This window comes from Hyperoodon ampullatus (assembly GCF_949752795.1).
Source record: "Hyperoodon ampullatus genome assembly, chromosome: 5".
In the NCBI taxonomy this organism is placed as follows: Eukaryota; Metazoa; Chordata; class Mammalia; order Artiodactyla; family Ziphiidae; genus Hyperoodon; species Hyperoodon ampullatus.
In genome coordinates, this window is record NC_136918.1 from 59,290,928 (window position 1) to 59,318,425 (window position 27,498).

The following is a 27,498-nucleotide window of genomic DNA, read 5'->3' on the forward strand; positions in this document are numbered from 1 at the left end:
AATTGATCAAAACTATTTTCCATCACACAATGCAGCTTTTAAAAAGTATGCAACTGTTAAATTGCATTAGAAATATAGGCAGATTATGTAATAGTTGAAACTGTAAAGTATTGTTACTAAGCTGGTTGAAAAAAAAGTACAAAGAAACATACATTTTCATTCATTTGGAAAATGTAAAAATTTATATACTAATATATAATCTCTTCACTTTCTCTGATCTACAAATGGATACAATGCCTAGTTATTTTCATGCAGATAAATTGTTCAGAATTCAATTACCAAAGCAAACAAACAAACAAAAATAAACCCTGTTGGGAACACACAGACGAATCTCTTCAAAGGTTTCTATTCTTTAGCAGTCTTCGATGATTTCAAAATTTGCAGCTTTAGCTCTTTTATCATCATCTCTAACTTCTGTCTTGCCTCCCGTTCCTGTCTGAGTTCATCCTGGAGTTCTTGCCTATCAGCCTCGGCATGGTCCAATCTCTGTCTCAGTTCTGCCAGCTGTGTGATTTAGAAGACTGTGTCAGTTTTCATTCAGTTTTGTTTTTCCACTTACTCCTCACATCATGGCAAAGACCTACTTTCAAATTACTTATCACAAAAATGAACTATTTCATGCATGCATCTCTTGAATATCTAATACTATTAATCATACTTTGACATGACCTTAAAATGAGGGTGACACAAAAGGTCAAGAGAACTGAACACCTAGAACACTTTCATTATGCCCTACACTTCAGTATACCTCTCATCACAGCTGGCTCAGGTTAAGAGTTATTTGTTCATCTTCCCCAAGTTGTGAGCTACTATTCATTTTTGCCCGAGTGCTGTGAACATAGTGGGCAACAGTTCATGTTTGTTAATTCGTTGATTAGAAAGCCCATATACTACATTAGAATAACATAACCTCTGATATTCAGATAGCTAGAGATTAGCAATCTGGACAACTAAACTACAGAACCCTGATAAGTTTAAAGTAATAAAGTAATCAAGGTCAAAAAATCATCTTGGAAGATATAAAGTTGTGTTTAACAGAACTGTCTATTTTGAAATCTAGTCTAAATGAAATGAGCTTAACATAAAGTAATTTCTTTAATGAAATTAAAATAACGGCTTCAATTTCCACATTGAAAGGGCAACACTATACAAACTGTGTAATTCTTACCTGTGCTGCATATTCAGCCTCTTTATCTTTTTCTAAATTTGAGTCACAGGTACATTTTTGCTTCATTACCTGCTCTAATTTTTTCTCTAAGTCTTTCTGTTCAACATAAAATTCTTCCATTCTTTGAGCATGTTCATTCTGCAAAGATTCAAGCTCTTTCTGTAAATTCTGCTGTTCTTCAGTGAGTTCCTTCATAGCTTTTGAACTACTCAACATTTCAACTTCCTATAATTTAAAGAATCACAATATAATTTTTACTTTATTTCTGTCACATTAGAATTTTCAATTCAGGAAAAAACAGGACAGAAAATATCTAAAATTCAGCTGTCACGTCAATTCTATACATAAGTAATTATCTTGAAAACTATCTTCTCTAAAAATTTTAAAGTATATTAATCTTTTTTATAAATGTAAAACTGAATAATCTTAAATACATTTACAGCATCTCATCTTGACTTCTTTAAGAATATGCAAAAGTATCTTTTCACAATGGACTATCATTTAGATAACAATTTTACCATCTGAAGTTGTTGCTTCTTCTGCAAAATTGAGTTCAGTTTTTCCTGTTGTTTTACGTAAGTTCTCATTACTTCTTCCATGATTTTTCCCTTATCATCCTCACAAATGACATCTTTGACAAGAAGTGGAGATGAAGCTGCAGCATCACGGTCAATTCCCGCCTTGCTTGTGTCTCTGGCTAAGTTGCAAGTGGTAGGCTCAGGTTTCTTTTTGCTTGTAGAATTATTCGAGACTGATGGATCTTTGAGAGGCAAAAATGAAGTAACAAAGTATGAATATCACTCTGTTAAAATGTCACTAGAACAATCCATAAATGAAATTAAGAAAACAATTTCATTTACAAATGAAATAAAAAATAATAAGATACTTAGGGATAAACTTAACAAAATAGTATAAAACTTGTAAAATGAAAACTACAAAACATTATTGAAAGAAATAAAAGATCTAAATAAATGGAAAGCCTCCCATGTTTATGGATTGGAAGACTTAATATTGTTAAGATGATATCATGATCTGAATGTCAGTGACCTCCAAAATTCATATGTTGAAATCCTAGCCCCCCAATGCAATGGTATTAGGAAATAGGGCTTTCAGGAGATAATTAGGTCATAAGGGTAGAGCCCCCACTGATGGGATTTATGCCCTTATAAAAGAGACTCCAGAGAACTCTCCCACCATTTGAGTACACAGTGAGAAGATGGCCATCTATGAACCAGGAAGCAAGCCCTTGCCAGACCAAATCTGCTAGTGCCTTGACCTTGGATTTCCCAGCCTCTAGAACGTTGAAAAGTAAATGTTTGTGGTATAAGCCACCCAGTCTATGTTATTTTTGTTACAGCAGCCCAAATGGACTACAATAAATGATAATACTCCCCCAAATGATCTACTTTTTCAATGCAACCCCTATCAAAACTTCAACTGGCTTTGTGGCAGAAACTGACAAGCTGATTCTAAAATTCATATGGAAATAAAAGGAAACCAAAATAGCCAAAACAATCTTGAAAAACAATAATAAAGTTGGAGGACTCACAATCCCCAATTTCAAAGCTTATTACAAAGCTACAGAAATCAAAATTGTGTGTACTACTGGCATAAAGACTGAGTCCAGAAACAAACCCATACTTTTATGGGCAACTGGTTTTCAACAAGGGTGCCAAAACAATTCAATCAGGAAAGAGTATTCTTTTCAACAGTGCTGGGACAACTGTATCCATATACAAAGAATGAGGTTGAACTTCACACCTTATATAAAAATTAACTCAAAATGGATCATGGACTTAAATGTAAGAGCTAAAACTCTTAACTGGATTAGGCAATGGTTTCTTAGACATGACACCTAAAGTAAGCAATGAAAGAAACAATAAATTGGACTTCATCAGAATTTAAAACTTGTGTTTCAAAGGACACTACCAAGAAAGTAAAAAGACAACTGACAGAATGGCGAATCCTATATCTGATAAGGGTCTAGTACCATAATGTACAAAGAACTCTTACAATTCAGTTGTAAAGAGACAACCCGATTTAAAAATAGGCAAAGGATCTCAACAGGCACTTCTCCAAAGATTTGCAATGTCCAATAAAAACATGAAAAGATACCCAGTATCATTAGTCATTGGAGAATTGCAAATCAAAACTATGAGATATCATTTCACAACCACTAGAATGGCTATAATCAAAAGACAAACAATAACAAGTGTTGGCAAAGATGTGCAGAAATCAGAGTCCTCAGAAGCCGCTGCTGGAAATGAAAATGGTGCAGCTGCTCTGAAAAGTTTGGCAGTCCCTCAAGATATTAAACATAGAGTTACCATTTGACCCAGCAATTCCACTCCAAAATATATAGCCAAGAGAAATGAAAATGTACGTTCACATTAAAACTTGTGCGTAAGCGTTCATAACAGCGTTAGTCATAATAGCCCAAAAGTGGACACATCCAAATGTCCATCAACAGATGAATGAATAAACAAAATGGGGTATTATCCATCCATATGATAGAAAGTTATTAAGCCATAAAAAGGGAAGAAGTACTAATACATGCTATAATATGGACTGAGAAAATATCCTTGGTGGAAGAAGCTAGACAACAAAAGGCCATATGTTGTAGGATCCCTTTTATATGAAATGTCCAGAATAGGCAAATCCATAAAAACAGAAAATAGATTTATGGCTGACAGAGCCTGGTGAAAGGAAAGAATGAAGAGTAACTTCTACTGGATTACAGGGTTCCTTTTTAGGGTGATGAAATGTTCTGAAATTAAATATTTGTAATCATTGCACAACTTTGTGAATTTACGAAAAGCCACTGAATCATATACTCTAAAAGGGTAAATTTTAAGGAATATGAATTACATCTTAACAATTTTTTTAAGTCTCTAGAATTAAATAACGGGAAATATAATGCAAACACGGTATAATGGTATTAATACATTACTAATTATTGTTTGCCATATTTAAATACAAGGAAAACTGAGTTTTAAAAATCTCAAAATTAAAGTACAAAAACTCCGGAAGAATCTCAATTATCTATGAAAACAGGTAACTAGAGGACTCTTAGATTGCTCTGAGAAAGCTGAAAAGAACTGTCACACTTGCCTAAGCTGTAAGCAAAGCTGTGCATCTATGAAGAGGGTAACACAGGCAGCATGTGAGCAGACATGTCTTGTCTGGTCCACGGTATTTTAAAAGGCACTGTAACTATGCAGTTTTTTTTTAATGTCCAGCCAGCATTCTGCATTTATGCCATCTGCCTGGCTCCCACAGCTATGAGTTTTCAAACCTTGCTTATTCTATGACTAAGTGTCTCTGAGTCCTATACCTAACTACTCTTACATACACTTTTTTTTAAATTAAAGTATAGTTGATTTACAATATTATATTAGTTTCAGGTGTATAACAAAGTTGATTCAATATTTTTATAGATTATCATATACTTTTCATATTATTAGTTAAAAGGTTTCTCAGTTCACAGCAAATTAGAAAGAAAAATAAGGACCTTTTAAGAAATCTGACAGTAAAGAAAAGGCTGGAAGAAGAAAAAATAATTAGACAAAAGTCACTTGCAATATGCAGCCAGGTAGTCTATTTTCTATCTCATTAGCTTCTATATATATATCACCATTCTAGATAAGCAGAACAACTGAGGGTCTATGTAGCCACTCAAGAGTTTTGAAAGGTGGTATTTTTTTTTAAGATAAAAGCTTCCATTATCTGGAAAATTCTCTTAAATAGAAATCCTCTTTGAAAATGCTGAATATGTTTATTAGATATTTGATTTTAAAAAGATAATTTCCGAATACTCACCTAAGCGGCTATATAATTCTCTACTTGTTTTTAGATCCATTTTCTCCTGTTCCTCCAGTGAAACATCTGGATAAGACACTATTTTTTGATGTTTCCCACTACTGTGAGGCTTCTCTGAGTGTCTTGGTATAGATCTACTTGCCTCTGTCTTTGTGACCTCTTTAGGCTGGGATACAGCCGAAGTAAGCGACACATTTGGGGCAACCACTTTATCACACATGTATAAGTAGTAGCTGAAAACAGAGAACGGCAAAAGAAGATACATATTACATTTAGGTAAAAAGCAAAATATATTACGTCAATTTCTATGGTTAAACAATTTTTTAAAAATCACAACAGATAACAGAACAACTCAGAAAATAAGGGTCATAGAAAGGAATTCTTGAAAAAGTAGTTGAGGCAGAAAGAGTAAAATTATGAGGTTATTTTTGTTATTTTACAAAAAGTAGTTTCTAAGCACTTAAAGATACTGGAAAATCAGTCTCTTCTCCTTCCCTCAAAACCACATGAGAACTAAAACCATGAAGTACTTTACAGAGCAGTTCAACAGCCCTGAGTAGGTAAGGTTTATGCCGAAAGAAAACAGACTATACACTACTCCGGAGGACTACTGCTTGTCTGCCACCCCTCCAAAGCAAGGAATCCTTGCTCTTTATTGTGGTGAGACTGATTCAGTCCCACACTGCAAGGCTATGGCCTGACTCATCACAGCCCCAACAAAGAGCTCCCAGGGCCTTCTCCCTTCTCAGGGAGAGAAGCAGCATTCTGAATGCTGCCCAGCTACTGGGCAGTCCTCCTTGGATCAAACCCCACAGAGCAATCTTCTGAAAATACTTTAGCATTTCTTACTTATTTGATAAAACAGCAATAATAAATTGTGCAAAACTAAGATCAAAGGGATAACTACCAATTTTACTCAAAGCTCATATAAAATTGTTCAGGAGATTATCTGAGAGACTCATGGAACAAAATTTGAGCTAGATATTTAAGTACCATATGATTAACTATAATCTGCTGAACCTTTAGCCAAAAGATGCAACCATTTAACTGACCTAACACTTCATCTTCTGAACTCTAAATAATCTCATCTCGTATCACAGTTCCCTTGTACAGGACATCTATATAGTCCCTCTTTACCAATCACATGAATTCTGAGAATGAAAACTCAGTATTCTGCTAAGAAAACTGACAGGTTTATTACTGCCCAAAAACTTACTTCAAATGTAATAGGAATAGAAGGAACTATATAAATTAAGTAAGATTGAGATTCTTTATCACTGTGCTTAGGGAGATAAATATGTAGAGCAGCAGATAAAAATCTAGGTTTTATAAATAAAAACTGTAATCTAAGATGCATTTTTATTGAAAATATGAAAATTGATTTTGAGGGGTGTGGCTACTATGAAATCCTCTAAGTTTCAAAATGTTTTGTTTTAAAATATCAAAGTCGACAGAGAGGGGAAAGATGGTGGAAGAGTAAGACGCAGAGATCACCTTCCTCCCCACAGATACAGCAGAAATTCATCTACACGTGGAACAACTCCTACAGAACACCCACTGAACGCTGGCAGAAGACCTCAGACCTCCCAAAAGGCAAGAAACTCCCCACGTACCTGGGTAGGGCAAAAGAAAAAAGAATAAACAGAGACAGAATATGGACAGGACCTGCACCATTGGGAGGGAGCCGTGAAGGAGGAAAGGTTTCCACACACTAGGAAGCCCCTTCACGGGCGGAGACTGCGGGTGGGGGAGTGGGGAGCTTCGGAGTCGCGGAGGAGAGTGCAGCCACAGGGGTGCGGAGGGCAAAGCTGAGAGATTCCCGCACAGACGATCGATGCTGACCAGCACTCACCAGCCTGAGAGGCTTGTCTGCTCACCCGCCAGGGCGGGCGGGGCTGGGAGCTGAGGCTCGGGCTCCGGCTTCGGTTGGAGCGCAGGGAGAGGACTGGGGTTGGCGGCGTGAACACAGCCTGAAGGGGCTAGTGCACCACGGCTAGCCGGGAGGGAGTCCGGGGAAAAGTCTGGAGCTGCCGAAGAGTCAAGAGACTTTTTCTTCCCTCTTTGTTTCCTGATGCATGAGGAGAGGGGATTAAGAGCGCTGCTTAAAGGAGCTCCAGAGATGGGCTCGAGCCACGGCTAACAGCGCGGACCCCAGAGAGGGGCATGAGGCGCTAAGGCTGCTGCTGCTGCCGCCACCAAGAGGCCTGTGTGTGAGCACAGGTCACTCTCCACACCTCCCTTCTGGGGAGCCTGTGCAGCGCGCCACTGCCAGGGTCCCGGGATCCAGGGACAACTTCCCCAGGAGAACGCACGGCGCGCCTCAGCCTGGTGCAACGTCATGCCGGCCTCTGCCGCCGCAGGCTCACCCTGCACTCCGTACCCCTCCCTCCCCCCGGCCTGAGTGAGCTGGAGCCCCCGAATCAGCGGCTCCTTTAACCCCGTCCTGTCTGAGCGAAGAACAGACGCCCTCCTGCGACCTACACGCAGAGGCGGGGCCAAATCCAAATCTGAATCCCGGGAGCTGTGTGAACAAAGAAGAGAAAGAGAAATCTCTCCCAGCAGCCACAAGAGCAGCGGATTAAATCTCCACAATCAACTTGATGTACCCTGCATCTGTGGAATACCAGAATAGACAACAAATCATCCCAAATTGAGGAGGTGGACTTTGAGAGCAAGATTTATTATTTTTTCCCCTTTTCATCTTTTTGTGAGTGTGTATGTGTATGCTTCTGTGTGAGATTTTGTCTGTATAGCTCTGCTTTCACCATCTGTCCTAGCGTTCTATCCATCCGTTTTTTTGTGTTTTTGTTACTTTAAAAAAATTTTTTTCTTAATAATTATTTTTTTATTTTAATAACTTTATTTTATTTTACCTTACTTTGTTTTATTTTCTTTTATCCTCTTTCTTCCTTTCTTTCTACTTTTTCTCCCTTTTATTCTGAGCCGTGTGGATGAAAGGCTCTTGGTGCTGCAGCCAGGAGTCAGTGCTGTGCCCCTGAGGTGGGAGAGCCAACTTCAGGACACTGGTCCACAAGAGACCTCCCAGCTCCACATAAGATCAAACGGCGAAAATCTCCCAGAGATCTCCATCTCAACACCAACACCCAGCTTCTCTCAATGACCAGCAAGCTACAGTGCTGGACACCCTATGCCAAACAACTAGCAAGACAGGAACACAACCACACCCATTAGCAGAGAGGCTGCCTAAAATCATAGTAAGTCCACAGACACCCGAAAACACACCACCAGACATGGACCTGCCCGCCAGAAAGACCAGATCCAGCCTCACCCACCAGAACACAGGCACTAGTCCCCTCCACCAGGAAGCCTACACAACCCACTGAACCAACTTTAGCCACTGGGGACAGATACCAAAAACAACAGGAACTACAAACCTGCAGCCTGCAAAAAGGAGACCCCAAACACAGTAAGATAAGCAAAATGAGAAGACAGAAAAACACACAGCAGATGAAGGAGCAAGATAAAAACCCACCAGACCTAACAAATGAAGAGGAAATAGGCAGTCTACCTAAAAAAGAATTCAGAATAATGATAGTAAAGATGATCCAAAATCTTGGAAATAGAAGAGAGGAAATGCAAGAAACATTTCACAAGGACCTAGAAGAACTAAAGATGAAACAAGCAATGATGAACAACACAATAAATGAAATTAAAAATACTCTAGAAGGGATCAATAGCAGAATAACTGAGGCAGAAGAACGGATAAGTGACCTGGAAGATAAAATAGTGGAAATAACTACTGCAGAGCAGAGTAAAGAAAAAAGAATGAAGAGAACTGAGGACAGTCTCAGAGACCTCTGGGACAACATTAAACGCACCAACATTCGAATTATAGGGGTCCCAGAAGAAGAAAAGAAAAAGAAAGGGACTGAGAAAATATTTGAAGAGATTATAGTTGAAAACTTCCCTAATATGGGAAAGGAAATAGTTAATCAAGTCCAGGAGGCACAGAGAGTCCCATACAGAATAAATCCAAGAAGAAATACGCCAAGACACATATTAATCAAACTGTCAAAAATTAAATACAAAGAAAACATATTAAAAGTAGCAAGGGAAAAACAACAAATAACACACAAAGGAATCCCCATAAGGTTAACAGCTGATCTTTCAGCAGAAACTCTCCAAGCCAGAAGGGACTGGCAGGACATATTTAAAGTGATGAAGGAGAAAAACCTACAACCAAGATTACTCTACCCAGCAAGGATCTCATTCAGATTTGATGGAGAAATTAAAACGTTTACAGACAAGCAAAAGCTGAGAGAGTTCAGCACCACCAAACCAGCTTTACAACAAATGCTAAAGGATCTTCTCTAGGCAAGAAACACAAGAGAAGGAAAAGACCTATAATAACAAACCAAAACAATTAAGAAAATGGGAATAGGAACATACATATCGATAATTACCTTAAATGTAAATGGATTAAATGCTCCCACCAAAAAACACAGACTGGATGAATGGATACAAAAACAAGACCCATATATATGCTGTCTACAAGAGACCCACTTCAGACCTAGAGACACATACAGACTGAAAGTGAGGGGATGGAAAAAGATATTCCATGCAAATGGAAACCAAAAGAAAGCTGGAGTAGCAATACTCATATCAGACAAAATAGACTTTAAAATAAAGACTATTAGAAGAGACAAAGAAGGACACTACATAATGATCAAGGGATCAATCCAAGAAGAAGATATAACAATTGTAAATATTTATGCACCTAACATAGGAGCACCTCAACACATAAGGCAAATACTAACAGCCATAAAAGGGGAAATGGACAGTAACACATTCATAGTAGGGGACTTTAACACCCCACTTTCATCAACGGACAGATCATCCAAAATGAAAATAAATAAGGACACACGATACATTAAACAAGATGGACTTAATTGATATTTATAGGACATTCCATCCAAAAACAACAGAATACACATTTTTCTCAAGTGCTCATGGAACATTCTCCAGGATAGATCATATCTTGGGTCACAAATCAAGCCTTGGTAAATTTAAGAAAATTGAAATTGTATCAAGTATCTTTTCTGACCACAATGCTATGAGACTAGATATCAATTACAGGAAAAGAGCTGTAAAAAATACAAACACATGGAGGCTAAACAATACACTACTTAATAACGAAGTGATCACTGAAGAAATCAAAGAGGAAATCAAAAAATACCTAGAAACAAATGACAATGGAGACACGATGACCCAAAACCTATGGGATGCAGCAAAAGCACTTCTAAGAGGGAAGTTTATAGCAATACAATCCTACCTTAAGAAACAGGAAACATCTCGAATAAACAACCTAACCTTGCATCTAAAGCAATTAGAGAAAGAAGAACAAAAAAACCCCAAAGTTAACAGAAGGAAAGAAATCATAAAGATCAGATCAGAAATAAATGAAAAAGAAATGAAGGAAACGATAGCAAGGCTCAATAAAACTAAAAACTGGTTCTTTGAGATGATAAACAAAACTGGTAAACCATTAGCCAGACTCATCAAGAAAAAAAGGGAGAAGACTCAAATCAATAGAATTAGAAATGAAAAAGGAGAAGTAACAACTGACACTGCAGAAATACAAAGGATCATGACAGATTACTACAAGCAACTCTATGCCAATAAAATGGACAACCTGGAAGAAATGGACAAATTCTTAGAAATGCACAACCTGCCAAGACTGAATCAGGAAGAAATAGAAAATAGGAACAGATCAATCACAAGCACTGAAATTGAAACTGTGATTAAAAATCTTCCAACAAACAAAAGCCCAGGACCAGATGGCTTCACAGGCGAATTCTATCAAACATTTAGAGAAGAGCTAACACCTATCCTTCTCAAACTCTTCCAAAATATAGCAGAGGGAGGAACACTTCCAATCTCATTCTATGAGTCCACCAACGCCATGATACCAAAACCAGACAAGGATGTCACAAAGAAAGAAAGCTACAGGCCAATATCACTGATGAACATAGATGCAAAAAGCCTCAACAAAATCTAGCAAACATAATCCAACAGCACATTAAAAGGATCATACACCATGATCAAATGGGGTTTATTCCAGGAATGCAAGGATTCTTCAATACACACAAATCAATCAATGTGATACCCCATATTAACAAACTGAAGGAGAAAAACCATATGGTCATTCCAATAGATGCAGAGAAAGCTTTCGACAAAATTCAACACCGATTTATGATAAAAACCCTCCAGAAAGTAGGCATAGAGGGAACTTTCCTCCACATAATAAAGGCAATTTATGACAAACCCACAGCCAACATCGTCCTCAATGGTGAAAAACTGAAACCATTTCCACTAAGATCAGGAACAAGACAAGGTTGCCCACTCTCACCACTCTTATTCAACATAGTTTTCGAAGTTTTAGCCACAGCAATCAGAGAAGAAAAGGAAATAAAAGGAATCCAAATTGGAAAAGAAGAAGTAAAGCTGTCACTGTTTGCAGATGACATGATACTATACATAGAGAATCCTAAAGATGCTACCAGAAAACTACTAGAGCTAATCAATGAATTTGGTAAAGTAGCAGGATACAAAATTAATGCACAGAAATCTCTGGCATTCCTATACACTAATGATGAAAAATCTGAAAGTGAAATCAAGAAAACACTCCCATTTACCATTGCAACAAAAAGAATAAAATATCTAGGAATAAACCTACCTAAGGAGACAAAAGACCTGTATGCAGAAAATTATAAGACACTGATGAAAGAAATTAAGGATGATACAAATAGATGAAGAGATATACCATGTTCTTGGATTGGAAGAATCAATATTGTGAAAATGACAATACTACCCAAAGCAATCTACAGATTCAATGCAATCCCTATCAAACTACCACTGGCATTTTTCACAGAACTAGAACAAAAAATTTCAAAATTTGTATGAAACACAAAAGACCCCGAATAGCCAAAGCAATCTTGAGAACGAAAAACGGAGCTGGAGGAATCAGGTTCCCAGACTTCAGACTATACTACAAAGCTACAGTAATCAAGACAGTATGGTACTGGCATAAAAACAGAAAGATAGATCAATGGAACAGGATAGAAAGCCCAGAGATAAACCCACGCACATATGGTCACCTTATCTTTGATAAAGGAGGTGAGAATGTACAGTGGAGAAAGGACAGCCTCTTCAATAAGTGGTGCTGGGAAAACTGGACAGCTACACGTAAAAGTATGAGATTAGATCACTCCCTAACACCATACACAAAAGTAAGCTCAAAATGGATTAAAGACCTAAATGTAAGGCCAGAAACTATTAAAGTCTTAGAGGAAAACATAGGCAGAACACTCTATGACATAAATCACAGCAAGATCCTTTTTGACCCACCTCCTACAGAAGTGGAAATAAAAACAAAAATAAACAAATGGGACCTAATGAAACTGCAAAGCTTTTGCACAGCAAAGGAAACCATAAACAAGACCAAAGGACAACCCTTAGAATGGGAGAAAATATTTGCAAACGAAGCAGCTGACAAAGGATTAATCTCCAAAATTTACAACCAGCTCATGCAGCTCAATAACAAAACAACAAACACCCAATCCAAAAATGGGCAGAAGACCTAAAGAGACATTTCTCCAAAGAAGATATACAGACTGCCAACAAACACATGAAAGAATGCTCAACATCATTAATCATTAGAGAAATGCAAATCAAAACTACAATGAGATATCATCTCACACCAGTCAGAATGGCCATCATCAAAAAATCTAGAAACAATAAATATGGAGAAAAGGGAACACTCTTGCACTGCTGGTGGGAATGTGAATTGGTACAGCCACTATGGAGAACAGTATGGAGGTTCCTTAAAAAACTACAAAAAAAAAAAAAAAAAAAAGAAAGAAACTACAAATAGAACTACCATATGACCCAGCAATCCCACTCCTGGGCATATACCCTGAGAAAACCATAATTCAAAAAGATTCATGTACCAAAATGTTCACTGCAGCTCTATTTACAATAGCCAGGAGATGGAAACAACCTAAGTGTCCATCATCGGATGAATGGATAAAGAAGATGTGGCACATATATACAATGGATTATTACTCAGACATCAAAAGAAACAAAATTGAGCTATTTGTAATGAGGTGGATGGACCTAGAGTCTGTCATACAGAGTGAAGTAAGTCAGGAAGAGAAAGACAAATACCATATGCTAACACATATATATGGAATTTAAGAAAAAAAAATGTCATGAAGAACCTAGGGGTAAGACAGGAATAAAGACACAGACCTACTAGAGAACGGACTTGAGGATATGGGGAGGGGGAAGGGTAAGCTGTGACAAAGTGAGAGAGTGGCATGGACATATATACACTACCATACGTAAAATAGATAGCTAGTGGGAAGCAGCCGCATAGCACAGGGAGATCAGCTCGGTGCTTTGTGACCACCTAGAGGGGTGGGATAGGGAGGGTGGGAGGGAGGGAGACGCAAGAGGGAAGAGATATGGGAACATACATATATGTACAGCTGATTCACTTTGTTATAAAGCAGAAACTAACACACCATTGTAAAACAATTATACTCCAATAAAGATGTAAAAAAATAAATAAATAAAAATAAAATAAAATATGAAAGTTGCACACCACACTCTTGAAGAGTTGGTTTACTTCTTGAAGGGAAGTAAGGAAATAAAAAGAAAACTTCCAATTTTTTCACTTTAGGGCAAAAAAGAAATGACCTATTTCTAGGGAAAAAAAAAAATAGAAACACACAGGAAAGGTTAATTCAAATATTCAACACTATTTATAATTCATTTCATTGATTAGCAAAAAAAAACTAAAACTATAAAATGAATTCCCAGGGCCTAGAATAGTACCTGATGCATAGATGTTGAATGAATGAATGAATGAGCCAATACCCACTCACCTGGGGTGTAGAAATGAATGTGTCTGAGAAACATGGTCACCTTCCTGCTTTATAACTGGATACCATGACTGTAATTCCATTCCTGGTGGTGTATCTATCTGTAGAAAAATGTGGAAGGGGAAAAGTTTATTGAAGGAGGATGTGATGGGTAATTTTATGTATCTACTTGACAGAGCCATAGGCTGCCTCCAGAGAACACTGACTAGTAAAGAATAATGTTATTTAAGAATCATCTTCTAATAAGGCAGTCTTTCCTTAAAGTATCACGTGTAGTCACTTAAAACCGAAAAGGGACATGAACTGTCCCATCACAAGAACAGTTTTAGCATGTATGTTAACATGGACTACCAGAATGATTTCATCAAATATCATACTTACGGAATCTATTTTAAAAATCCATTTTAAATAATAGTACTCTGCAAATGTGCAGCATTGCTAAGTTCTGATTCTTCTCACTGTTACAATTACCTAGAATATACCCCCCATCCCTATAGTATTTCTTAGCATATTATATTAGATAACACTCTACAGCAATATTTTGCTAAACTTTAAAACCACTGTGTCTGCTAACACTTATCAATAAACCACATTTTCTCATAAATATGAAAAGCTCTTTTTAGCCCTGAAGGATGAACTCTACCTGTAAATAAAGTAAGAGGAGAAGGTAACTGGCTACCTCAAAGTTCATGATAAGAACTTTATATCCTGCTTATTTCTAATGAATACCTCATTAAGTAGGTATAATTATCTCCATTTTACAGCTAAGAAAACTGAGGTTCAGAAACTGATAGACAAGAATAAATAACCTGTGGCTACTAACTTCCTCATTTGGTTTGTTTTATATTTTGTCTCCCCTCCCCCAACACACGCACATATTGGTAGGAGATCAATGTTTTGTTAAGAATTACTGGGCAATGGGGCTTCCCTGGTGGCGCAGTGGTTGAGAGTCCGCCTGCCGATGCAGGGGACACGGGTTCGTGCCCCGGTGCGGGAGGATCCCACATGCGCGGAGCGGCTGGGCCCGTGAGCCATGGCCGCTGAGCCTGGGCGTCCGGAGCCTGTGCTCCGCAACGGGAGAGGCCACAACAGTGAGAGGCCCGTGTACCGCAAAAAAAAAAAAAAAAAAAAAAAAGAATTACTGGGCAAGGAATTTGAAAGACTAACAAGAGCACAAGATTATAGCGAAAAGAACAGCATTTCAAAAGGACTTAAGAGGTGAGTATTCAGTGACGGCCTCTAGACTCTATAAGAGTAGAATTTGTTTCAAAACCTCACAATCCTGATAAAGTATTCTAAAGTTCAGAATCTGGGGCAAAATCAACTGCTTATTTATAAAATAAATCAATCATTTGTTTACACAGTTTCTCAGCCTATAGCTTAGTTCTACCATAAATTAGAAAGGGAACTGACTGCTGGCAACAGAAATACTAAATGATAGATACCAGGTGCCAGCTGACAGCCTAGGGAGAGAGGAGAATTACAAGACACAAACACAAAAACTGATTAAAAAAGCAAGACAATCTGAGGGCTTTATCACACATAGGACAGGGCAAATAATTTAATATATCTCAATTGTTCCCTACCCTTATCACAACAGAGTAACTGATGTTTAAGAAGTCTTGAGTCAACATGACATAGTTATAGTCGATATTTATATTTATTAGTATACCATATACATATATATACCATACACATACCATTCAGAGAGACTGAAAACTATTTAAGACATTTTAGAATTCATTTTAAAAAAGGTTAAAGTTTTTAAAAAGACACAGTGCTGAGAAGAGTAGTTTCATCATCTAGAAAACTCACTTAGGCAGAACATTTTTCACCCCAACACTGTGATAAAACAGGTGTTAATGAGCAGGGATAAGCTCACTCTAACAAATCAATGAAATATAAGATTGGTTCAAATTAAATGATAACTTCATTTTTAGAAGTTATTTGTTAAACTCATTATTTAGAAAACATGGAAAGCTCCACTTTAAATCAGTTTTATATCTGAGACAATTCTGGATGTACTGCCCAAGAAATCAACTGTTTCCAGATTTTTTAAATTAAAATTACTTAAATTGATTTATATATTTTAAAGTTTTCCCTATTACAGATAACTGGAATGTCAAATCTTCAGAATAACAAATTCTAAACTTCTTCAGCCAGAGATCTTGACTTCAAATCTGACTCAATTTTGATCAAGTGCATTTTAAAACTCTACAGTTTGATTTGTGTAAGTTTTACCTTTATTCATGATCCAAACTCAGTACAGCTTTGTTTCTATGATGTCTCTAAACTTCAAATGCCACCTTAAATAAATGCTAGCACATTCTTTCTATTTAAACATCCATCCCTCTCTAGTTTCTGACCTTTATTTTGTTTCCTATTCTTGCACCAACACATGAAGAGAGTCACAGAGGAGAGGGTTATTAAAAAAAAAACCTTCCTTAAAGATCACCTAGTGCAGTCCTCTAATGTCTGAACTCCCTATACAAAATCCCTGACGAGTGGCTATTACGCCTCTGCTTAAACAGCAGCTTGAGGTCAAGTACTGTCTTAATCACTTTTGTATTTTCAGTACCTAGCACCATGCCTGGCATGTAGTAGGGACTCAATAAATATTTGTTGAATGAATTCTGAAGGACAGTGTAGCTCATTAATTCCCAGGGTGGCCTTTTTTAAGGTTAATCTGCTACCACAACACTCACAAGATAGTCTCTTTCACGTTTAATACCCTTCTGTTCAATGAAGTACCAACAATCCTAACAGTCTCTGGGCTGTATTTTTAGAGATCAGATCTACAAATTAAATAATATAAATGATGGGGAAATGCACAACACTAACCATGATAAAATGTTGGGAGTTAATTTTACCTAATATGCTGTGGTAAGCCATAAACACATTTATAACAAATTATCCTAACTGCATGTTAAAAACAATTACGAAAAGCACATATTATACAACAGAACATTCACGGGCATGCCAGATTTTCTCATCTATTCTGCATTTGTGGCAACATACAAATTAGGTCTTCAAAAAAATAACAATATAATTAAATGGCACAGCAATAATGCTACTACTGATCAGGAATAAAAATGAGACACCAAGATAAGCACATCTATTGCCTTTTCTTTTACCTTTCAATATGAGAATAATTTAATTCCCTTCATGTACTTAAACATTAAAATAGAATACATTACATTACTTGGCAAAGAAGAGAAGTAGATCACTTAGTAGCTTAAGTTAGAGCCTTAAGATTTTAAAATACTTCTATTGCCCAACTTCCCCATAATTATCTACCACAAAATGAACAGATGGCATCCTCATCTGAAACATATAAGAAAAATTTCAGACATATGATTTCATTCCAAAAGTTCTTTCTCTAAGTCGTAAAACAACAAATAACGTCTATGAAAGCAAAATTTAAATAAGCCCAAACTGTATAGAAGTTAACTTTAAATAAGTAAAAATTAGGAAATGTTATATGCAAGTTTCTCTAAATTTCAACTTACTGTGTTATGTACACATGACCCTTTAATAATCAGGTTTCCTAATAAAGAATCATTGTATTTTGCTACCATGCTTATTAGCCTCACAATGACAAATAGTTTAGAGAACTTGATTTCATTTACAAAAAGACCAATAAGCATTTGTCACCACTTTCTAGTTACAAAAGCAATTCCACCCGCTCAGCACCCTTTGTATACTAACATTCCAATTTGCACTAAAAAAACCCCCAAAAACAAAAATCAAAATGCTTGAAAATTCCCAGACTTATCTTCAATAATAAACTTTGATTTTAGGTGGCACTTTAGTTTCTAATTACAGTGTCAGATTAATATTGTGATCTTTAAGTCCTAATGACAAACAATGATGAACTAAAGAAATCAAGACAATATCTCAAAGTATTGATGGGATTTCAAAAATTCCCCTCAAAAAATAAGAATTAAATCTTTTTAAAATATGTGGAAAATATTTTTTAAAATAGAATTTAGAAAGACAAAGATTAATTTTTACATTTTGGTATTTATAAGCCAGTAAGCATATGAAGGACTAGTAGACTGATAAATTTCATAGTCTATCCTCCTATAATGGTGTGCTTACATAAAAAGTAAAATATAATGCATATTAAATACACATTACTTTGTACAAGCCAAACATAAATCGTTAGCAACCTTAGTAAACACATGACCAAACACATAGTTAAGCAACAACTCCTTAGCTATATAAAGCCAATATACCTGCCAGGTTCCTTTTACTGTGTATAATACTAAGACATTCAAGTGGTCCATAAATGATTTCAGAAGGACACAAAAGACACCCTACCAGACAGCTGCCAACTCCTACTGAAAGAAACTGAATCTCTCAGAATAGGATCAGGTTTCCTCAATACTTCCAACAGGCTGTGAATGAGTGTTTCAACAACTGAAACAGGAATAGTGTTACAAGGTAGCAAATAGCTACTTAAGAGATTTTAAGGCTTAGTTTTGTGCCTCATTTCATTGTAATTATTAGAATTAATCAACCTAATGCAAAACCGGAACAATATGGTCTAAGCACTTCCACTAACTTATCAAAGATGGATCTGCAGAAATCACAACAATGTCTGTTGCTCCTCCACACTGCAGAATCATATCTACCTCACAAAGCCAATTTTAGGTTTAAAGTGCTTAAAAACTCTCACAGGAAAAGCAAAGGCTCACATTCTTATAATGTGCAACTCTCTTCTTAAATCCTTCATGGAAACAAAGCCATGTAAAAGTCAGTAGTATGATATTCCTCCCTTAAACTTAAAGAAAAACTGGTGGCACAGTGGTTAAGAATCCGCCTGCCAATGCAGGAGACAAGGGTTCGAGCCCTGGTCCAGGAAGATCCCATATGCCGCAGAGCTATTAAGCCCATGAGCCACTGCCACAACTACTGAGTCTGCACTCTAGAGCCAGCGTGCCACAACTACTGAAGCCCGCACGCCTAGAGCCCGTGCTCCACAAAGATAAGCCACTGCAATGAGAAGCCAGCACACTGCGAACTCGCCGCAACTAGAGAAAAGCCCGTGTGCGGCAACGAAAACCCAATGAAACCAAAAATAAATAAAATTTATTTTTAAAAAAACTTAAAGGAAACAGAACAAACTGATAAAAATCCTGTTAATTTCTGGGACTTGAAAAATAATTTCTTTACACTGGAATTCTATGGTGTCCAATCCACTTAATATTGCAATTATTTGAAAATTTCCATGTCATATACATCTTTTCACTAAAATATGTTATAAAAAGTTTTAATCTAGGGCTTCCCTGGTGGTGCAGTGGTTAAGAATCCGCCTGCCAACGCAGGACACATGGGTTCAAGCCCTGGTCCGGGAGGATCCCACGTGCCACGGAGCAACTAAGCCCGTGCGCCACAACTACTGAGCCTGCGCTCTAGAGCCCGCGAGCCACAGCTACTGAAGCCTGCGCGCCTAGAGCCAGTGCTCCACAACAAGAGAAGCCACCACAATGAGAAGCCCGCGCACTGCAACGAAGAGTAGCCCACGCTCACCGCAACTAGAGAAAAGCCTGGGCCCAGCAACAAAGACCCAACGCAGCCAAAGATAAATTAATTAATTTTTTTAAAAAAGTTTTAATCTATATACCTGTAAGGCTTTGCTTTTCTATCCCATTTCGGCATAGATGCTTTTTAAAAATTATCTCAGGGCTTCCCTGGTGGCGCAGTAGTTGAGAGTCCGCCTGCCGATGCAGGGGGATGCAGGGGACGCGGGTTCGTGCCCCGGTCCGGGAAGATCCCACATGCCGCGGAGCGGCTAGGCCCGTGAGCCATGGCCGCTGAGCCTGCGCGTCCGGAGCCTGTGCTCCGCAACGGGAGAGGCCACAACAGTGGGAGGCCCGCGTACCGCAAAAAAAAAAAAAAAAACTCAGATTATTTTGGCCTTCAAATAATGTAAATTGACAATATCAAAATGTAAATTAATTAATTTTACTATGTGCAATATATTGCATTTTTAAAAATTTTACTCGATTTCATGTATTTTTAAAATGCTGGTGACCCAGTCAGTTGACTTCTTTGATATTCCCCCCTCACCCTTCTCAACTGAGGTTCTCAAGAAAATTAAGCCCAAACTCTGCAAAGCTTCCATTGTATGCACTAAATTAACTTCTCTCCAAAGGACTTAGAAAGGTACTATATACCATCCTTTCTATGGCTTAATTCTCCTCTCATAGAGCCCCAGATGAGAAAGGCTGCATGGGTGACAAATTGCAATTTGATAAACACTACTCTAAGTACATGTCCTAAAGTTTGTCCAAATGTATTATTTCAACAATTAGGTCTTAAATTAATAACATGTGCACTCTACAGATGCTTTTGCACAGATTTACAAAGCATTACGTACGTAAAGGAATCAATTCCAATGGTGGTTATCACTCCATGGTGAAATAATGAGGAAATTTTGTTTTCTTCTTTGTACTTTTTTAAGGATTTACTCTAATGGGCCTACATAGCTTTCATAATCACACCAAAAATTTTTTTCAAAATGGAATAAAAGCCGTAGTACTATGTACCAAAATGGTCTTTAGTAATTTTCTTTAACTTTTGTATTCCTTGTACCCATAAGATAAACAAAATATGCACTTTTAAGGCTATTAGAAATCTCAAAATAAATTCAATACCACAAATAAAAACAAAATGCTGCTTTGCTTTAAAACTAAACTCTTTTCCGCCTTGAAAATCACTGGTAGCTTTCGAGGGCTACTAAGACTTTTCATTCAGTTGTATCCAAACTTTTGTTAAGCATCCATCACATTCTAGGTTTAGAAACTACAAGATGAATTCCTGCCCTAGGGAGCCTCCAACTAGTCTTTACATACATATTTCTGTGACCCATTTCTAAGTCTAGGAATCAAAATGAGTTTTAAACTAACTATAAATCTTTCCTATTCATTTCTCTTTCGCCTAGCATGGTGCTGTAATACTTTATTTAGTGATGGAACCAAACCACACCTTAAATTATATATTCTTTATGCCTTTTTAGTCAAATAAAATCCTTACATTATTTTAATGTATATGTAACATATATGAAACCTCAACAGACCAAATTTTACGCATGGACAAAATAAAGGTTCAAGCCATTACTAAAACTATTCCCAAACTAATTCTGTCTCTTTACTTGAACAAATTGAGTTCTGGCTCCACACTCTCTACTCCCAGAATTCTAAAGGCATTGAAATTAATCCAATTCTTGCTTTCTTCCTTGTTCTCCAAGTGGTATAAATTATAACATATGCATAGGTATGAGAACACTACTGGCTAACTATGTACTGATTCAGGCCTATCCTTTTTCTTTTCTTCCTTGAAGTTTCTTAATTTTTTTCCCATTTCTCAGACCAAAAGGATAAAGCTTTTTATCAGAAGCCTTTTTTTAAATATTAACATTTTAAAATGTTTAAAATGTTAAAAAAATTAAAAAATTTTAATGATAAAATGAATATAGACTCTATATTTTCTAAACCATAAGGGGGCACTATTCCCAAAGCCATTCTAAAGATTTCACTGAAATTTCCTTCTTATAACACATTTTATAACAACGTGTTTTGTACTTTCTTCTTGCATACTTCATTTTGATAAATAAACAAATATCCAAATAGTATAATTACTGTGTACAAACAACTAAACGTGAGATACAGCTGAGCCCAACACTCAGTTATCTTACTTAGAAATATCTTCAGATAATTCTAGATAAATCAAGAAAATGTTTGGGGAAAGGAAAAATCCTGAAATACATATTAGTAAATATTTCAATAATAGTTTGAAGTACCATCTGATATTTCTAGACTCTTAACTTCCAAAGTACTTTTACATCCATTCTCTCATTTGATCAGCTGTCTTATTCAACAGTTTATTTGCAAATTATATGTTTATTAAGGGTTAAACCATAATTTCTCCAAAAAAATCCCCAATGTTCTAAAATACAATGGAGCATTGTCTCCCAAAAATTTATTCAGTTTAAAAATTTTTTTCTTTTTCACTGAGTAACTTTGACCTGCCAAGCAGTAAACTAAATTCTGGGAAAACAGGAAAAAGATAGTCTCAAAACTCATTAAGACAGTTGTTAATTTTAGAAAGTTAGAAAAAAATATTCATACTCGTCCCTTATATGAGCACAAATACTTCATTTGATTCTGACCTTATAGCCACTTAATAAAAATTTATGCTAATCATAAAATGCAAACTCTGCCTCTGATGTAACAAATTACCATCAAATCTATCACAATTATTACTGGTACACATTTTGTCCCAACACTACTCTTTGTAGTTACCCATTCTCTCTAGTGTATTTCTTTACCTCACTTAGGTTTGTATTAAGAAACACACTTCCTAAACAAAAGTATAATAGCTTACAAGAGGGGAGAAATATTTTGTAGGATTATCATTATTGCCAATGACCTCACAGAAATGAACTGTAAGAAAAATGCAAAACTAAAAAAAAGTGAAATGTTTAATTAATAGGCTTTAAGAGGAAAACTTAAGTTGATATCTTTAGGTAATCTATTTGCATCACAGATAATCCACAGGGTTTTTTTCCCTAAGCAAAGTAAGAACTATATTATTTTACTTACCTAACAGTAGTCAAGTCTAAATGTTAGAAATCTAAATTTTAACCCCTAAAAAATTATAAAGGCATAAACCATCTTTACTTAGTGAACTGGACACTATCAGCCACATGCTGTAACAGCAAAGAATCACCTATAATGATCTTATCAGTTGACTACAAATAGGTTTTTCTAATGTGCTTGAAAATAATCTCAAGGAAACATCACCCTTCAAATTTTACTTACAAATGATCAGTTTGCTTGGCAAACCTTTTTTCCACAGATAGAAACTAAGATTCAACAAAATCAGAATTAGATCAAATAAATAACACCCACTGGAGATATGGAAAAGAATCAAGAATATATTCTTCCATATATTTGTGCACTATAAAATACAATAATAATTTTTCTAATAAAAACATAAAAAACTCAAATGATATAAAGAGACAGTTTGGGGGTTTTTTGTTTGTTTTTTACAACTTTATTGGAGTATAATTGCTTCACAATGGTGTATTAGTTTCTGCTTTATAACAAAGTGAATCAGTTATACATATACATCTGTTCCCATATCCCTTCCCTCTTGCATATATATCCCTCCCTCCCACCCTCCAGGCGGTCACAAGGCACCGAGCTGATCTCCCTGTGCTATGCGGCTGCTTCCCACTAGCTATCTATTTTACGTTTGGTAGTGTATATATGTCCATGCCTCTCGAAGAGACAGTTTTGATAACACCATTTTGAAAAGCAACCTAGGCAGATCTAAAAATCAAGTATTATTTCTTGTGGTGACCTGAGTGAGAAAGAGTTCAAAATACTATACCTCTGGTGTCTGCAAAGAATAGTCAGCTCTTCACTTAGAACACTGACCTTCTACCACTTATTTCTCCCATCTAAATATAGCTCCTAACTATGCAAAGTAAATACAGGTTTTAGTTATGCAAATAGTTTGGTGACCATCACTAATATAATTTCCATCCTTAGAAATAATTCAACAGTTGCTACATTTCAAACAATTGCCTACTGAGTTTGAGGGGATTTTTAAAATCCAAAACCCTACTCTGACTACATTAACTAAACATACCCAATTACATTAGTGTTCACACTAAACATAAGGACCTTTAGATAAGAGGTTAATATATTTAGCATATGCTTTAATTTTTTTTTTAAAAAGCCTGTTTTGACTTTTTTTAATGAGCTTCCTCTGGATGTATTTGGTTTGTTGGGCAACCAATTCAGTGACTCACAGAAGATAATGAAAAATGTTCCCCAGCCAAGGACTATCCCCGTGCCCCCTTCCCAGTAAAATACCTTAGTCTACATACAAGTTAACAGAGAGCTTAAGAACCATTATACTAAAGTAAGTTGATAAGAAAAGTTAATGTTTCTCAAAATTCAGTTTCTGCTACTGAGTTTGCTTATGGGAAAAGTAGTGAAAATTACTAGACTTGAAGTCAGAAGACCTGCATTCAACTCCTGATTCTACCACCTACCAGTTATACAACCAGAAGCATGTGACCCATCTGAACCCACCGGTTTCTCATCTCAACTTCAAAAGAGAACTACTTCACCAAGTTTTGAGGAGTAAATTTTCAAAATGTGAAGCGGCAAGCATATATTACTACACATGAACTCCCCAAAAACTTCTTTCTTAAAGGTTTGATTACTGGAAATTTTCAAATTCCCTTAAATTGCTTAAAATTCACATAAAATTGGAAAAAATAACAGAATACCCCAGAAACACTAGCAAATACTGCAAAACATAACATAGTAAAAAGATGGGGGAAAAAATCTCACAGCTTCCCCAAATAAAAACTGAATTCAAATTAATAAATTCTGAGACAATAAATGACTACATCCTGATGAAGGACAGTTTCAATTTTAACCAAACCCTAGCACATTCAGTTTCAGTTAAGTAAATTCATCACCTTTTTTTTTTTTAACCTTTATCATGGTTCTCAGATATTTTTTCTCACAAACACAAAGCAGGAATATTAGGCAAAGTAATTTATCCCCAAAATGCTTACGTCAGAGCAATCAAGATTGGACCAAGAATATCTGGCAAATAATGTGGCCACCTATGGACATGTAAGAGTCCTAGTTAGGTTAGGGCAAGATATCATAAATATCAAAAGGGGCATTCCACATTTTGAGAATACAGACAATTCTAAACACAATTTTCAGCATGGGACCAGGCCAGCTGTAAGCATGTCCAACAATGTGAGAACTGGCTTGAAGTCAATTCTGCTTTAAAATCAGTTAAACAATATACTTATCTAGTAGCCACAGGCAAGGAATTTCCAAGAAGTACTGACCCTTTGGAATCAGCAAGTAGCAAACGACCCTGAATTCAAGTCTGAAATTATCTTCATTGGGCTTCAGAAGCAAATCACTGTCTTAAAACTACACTGTAACTAAATTTCCCTCAAAACCTGAAAGGTTTAAAGCACAGGCCACGAAACCTTAGTTTCTTGCCCAAGCTCTAATCTTGCTGTAAATAAACTTCAGTCATTTAATACTTCTGTGAAGTAGAAAGAGCACAGATATTCAAGGAATAAAAACTAATTAATAGTGGAAAAATTAGATTCTTAAGATGAAACATGGCCAATCTTTTGTGGTACCAATCAAATAAAATTATACGTGTAAAACTGTTCAAATACAATGCTTGCCACATTTTAAACACTTAGTGTTAGCTATTATACTGATTTTAATCAAGTAGGAAAATATTTAAAAACCAGATCAACAAACTGAATATTTAATAGCCTAAATCTTATCTATTAGCCAGCCATTCAAACTCTTAGAATGAACTAGTTTAGCCTACCAGATAATGCAGTGGGAAAATAAGTTTAAAATCTCTTTGCTGAGACATTTTTATATTAATATTTATTTAATCTAAAATAATCTTGGGCTTCCCTGGTGGTGCAGTGGTTAAGAATCCGCCTGCCAATGCAGGGATACAGATTCGAGCCCTGGTCCGGGAAGATCCTACATCCGTGGAGCAGCTAAGCCTGTGCGCCACAACTACTGAGCCTGCGCTCTAGAGCCCATGAACCGCAACTACTGAGCCCACGCACTACAACTACTGAAGCTCGGGCACCTAGAGCGCGCGCTCCGCAACAAGAGAAGCCACCGCAATGATAAGCCTGTGCACCGCAAGGAAGAGTAGCCCCCGCTCGCTGCAACTAGAGAAAGCCTGAGTGCAGCAATGAAGACCCAATGCTGCCAAAAACAAATAAATAAAATAAATTTTTTTAATTAAAAAAATAAAATAATCTTTATTCTGTCATAATTTTTTTAAATTATTCCTCTCTTTATAAAAAATTCTTGGTGACTAGAATCATGAAGTCTTCAGATAAATCTGTCTTTTGCATTTGTCCTCAGTACTGATCAAGTCTGAATATTCAATTATAGAAACAATGTCAGAAATCCTAAATATACCTTTGAAAAACGCTGTTTGGAGCCCACCACCAGAGTTGTTTGGGCTAGCTATTATATCATTTGCAAATAGATATAACACCAAAGTGTAAGTTATCTTGAGTCCTAGGAAAACAACTGATTTAGTCATCAAAAAGCAAGATGTGTGAAAATGAGGACATGGCTTGAGAAAGAAGCCCCAAATCCTCCAGTCCCTGGCTATATAATCTTGGGAAAGCCACCTGATCTCTCTGAGCCTCATTCTCTTTATCTGTAAAATGGGAATAATCCCACTTCTCTCAGTAGGTTGTTTGGAAGATCAAATGAGAACACATACAGGAAAGCACTTTATAGCCTAAAACATGTAATACAAACATAACATATTATTTAGATGAGTTTTTGCTGTTGCTGCATGAGCAGTAACAGTTTCTTAACAGTTATATTCTAAATAGACTCTTAACTTCAAAGTAAACCATTACCATTATTCAAAATTGCTATTAAAAAAAAAAAAACTTGCCTTGGATTGAGTCCTCTTCCCATTTCTCATGCTAAATTTCTCCTTCATTTCTTCTAAAATTACCTTCAGTTTCTTTTCTTCAGGTGTCCCTAAGTATTTTTGGTTCACGTGAAGATAGCAATGCCATTTGGCTGATTCAAAGCCCCAGTGGCAAGTCCTTTTGTCGGGTGATCTGTGAGAATGCATCACAAATGTCTGGGGCGCAAACATTCCACAGCACTCCAGACACTGAATACACGGGGCATCTGGCTGAACATAAAATTGGGGTGCAAATAAACCCTGACATTTGCCTAAGCATTCATGTTCCACTTCAAAGGCACTGCCAGTTTCCTTCAACTGGGCCAATGAGTTTTTAGCAGGAAGTATACTACCATTTTGAGGAAAAGTGCGTGGCCGCAATAAAGCATTACACAGTCTTTGTGCATCAGTTAATGTGATCAGCCCACAGGACGGGGCATTGAATGGAAGTATTCCCAGGACCTTTAAGATATGAAGCTGGTCTGATGTACACCTTGAACAATAGATGTACAATTCATCACATACTGTATTTATTTGTTGGAGTGAAAATTCTCGGAGAACAGAATTTAGGACTTGGGGCAAACAGAGTCTCTTTTCTCCTCCAACCTGAAAACAAGAAATAGACTCCCCTTCCAACACAGTCTGGGTGAGTTCTGTGGAGCTATCAGAAGGGATGAGCAGTGGACCAGGAAGAACCTGAGGAGATGGAAGAGGCAGAAATACAGTAGGTGACATGCTTTCTTGGGAATACCGAGCGGAAAATGCTGCTGGTCCACCCAGAGAGCTCTGGCTACTTAAATGGAATTGTGCCAAAGTGTGTTTCAAACTGGGATTTAAATGTAAAGGTTCAGGCACAGAGGCACAGGTTCTCTTGACATGCTCTTCATCAGTTTCCATTGGCGCTTCATAGTCGTCCAAGTGTTCCTTCTTTACAGTTGGCATCTTGTTTACCATCATTTTTCCATTTGCATGAATGGCTGTCATCATTTTTTTCACTGGAGGGCTGCCATCATCTTCCATCCCGTTCAGTTTATTTGAGCCCTGAACCAAGGAAAAATTTGTCTGTAGGTTTTCCAT

General features: G+C 36.7%; 1 protein-coding gene across 5 annotated transcripts; it reads right to left on the bottom strand.

The window, feature by feature from the left end:
• Window positions 1-345: 345 nt before the first annotated feature.
• On the bottom strand, window positions 346-27,498 carry SKIL (SKI like proto-oncogene; the record flags this gene model as incomplete). 5 transcript variants are annotated; one of them, XM_079705072.1, is made up of 6 exons in its annotated part: window positions 346-504; window positions 1,169-1,393; window positions 1,687-1,928; window positions 5,126-5,220; window positions 13,897-13,990; window positions 26,400-27,498. In XM_079705072.1, 6 exons carry the CDS (start codon window positions 27,496-27,498, stop codon window positions 346-348), a joined length of 1,914 nt encoding a protein of 637 aa, XP_079561198.1. The 5 variants fall into 5 exon arrangements, 2 of the variants coding, with proteins under 2 accessions (XP_079561198.1, XP_079561197.1); XM_079705071.1 differs by having other exon boundaries at window positions 4,988-5,220; XR_013810910.1 differs by lacking the exons at window positions 346-504; window positions 1,169-1,393; window positions 1,687-1,928 and adding exons at window positions 6,840-7,055; window positions 7,861-7,982 and having other exon boundaries at window positions 5,108-5,220; window positions 13,897-13,994; window positions 26,404-26,443.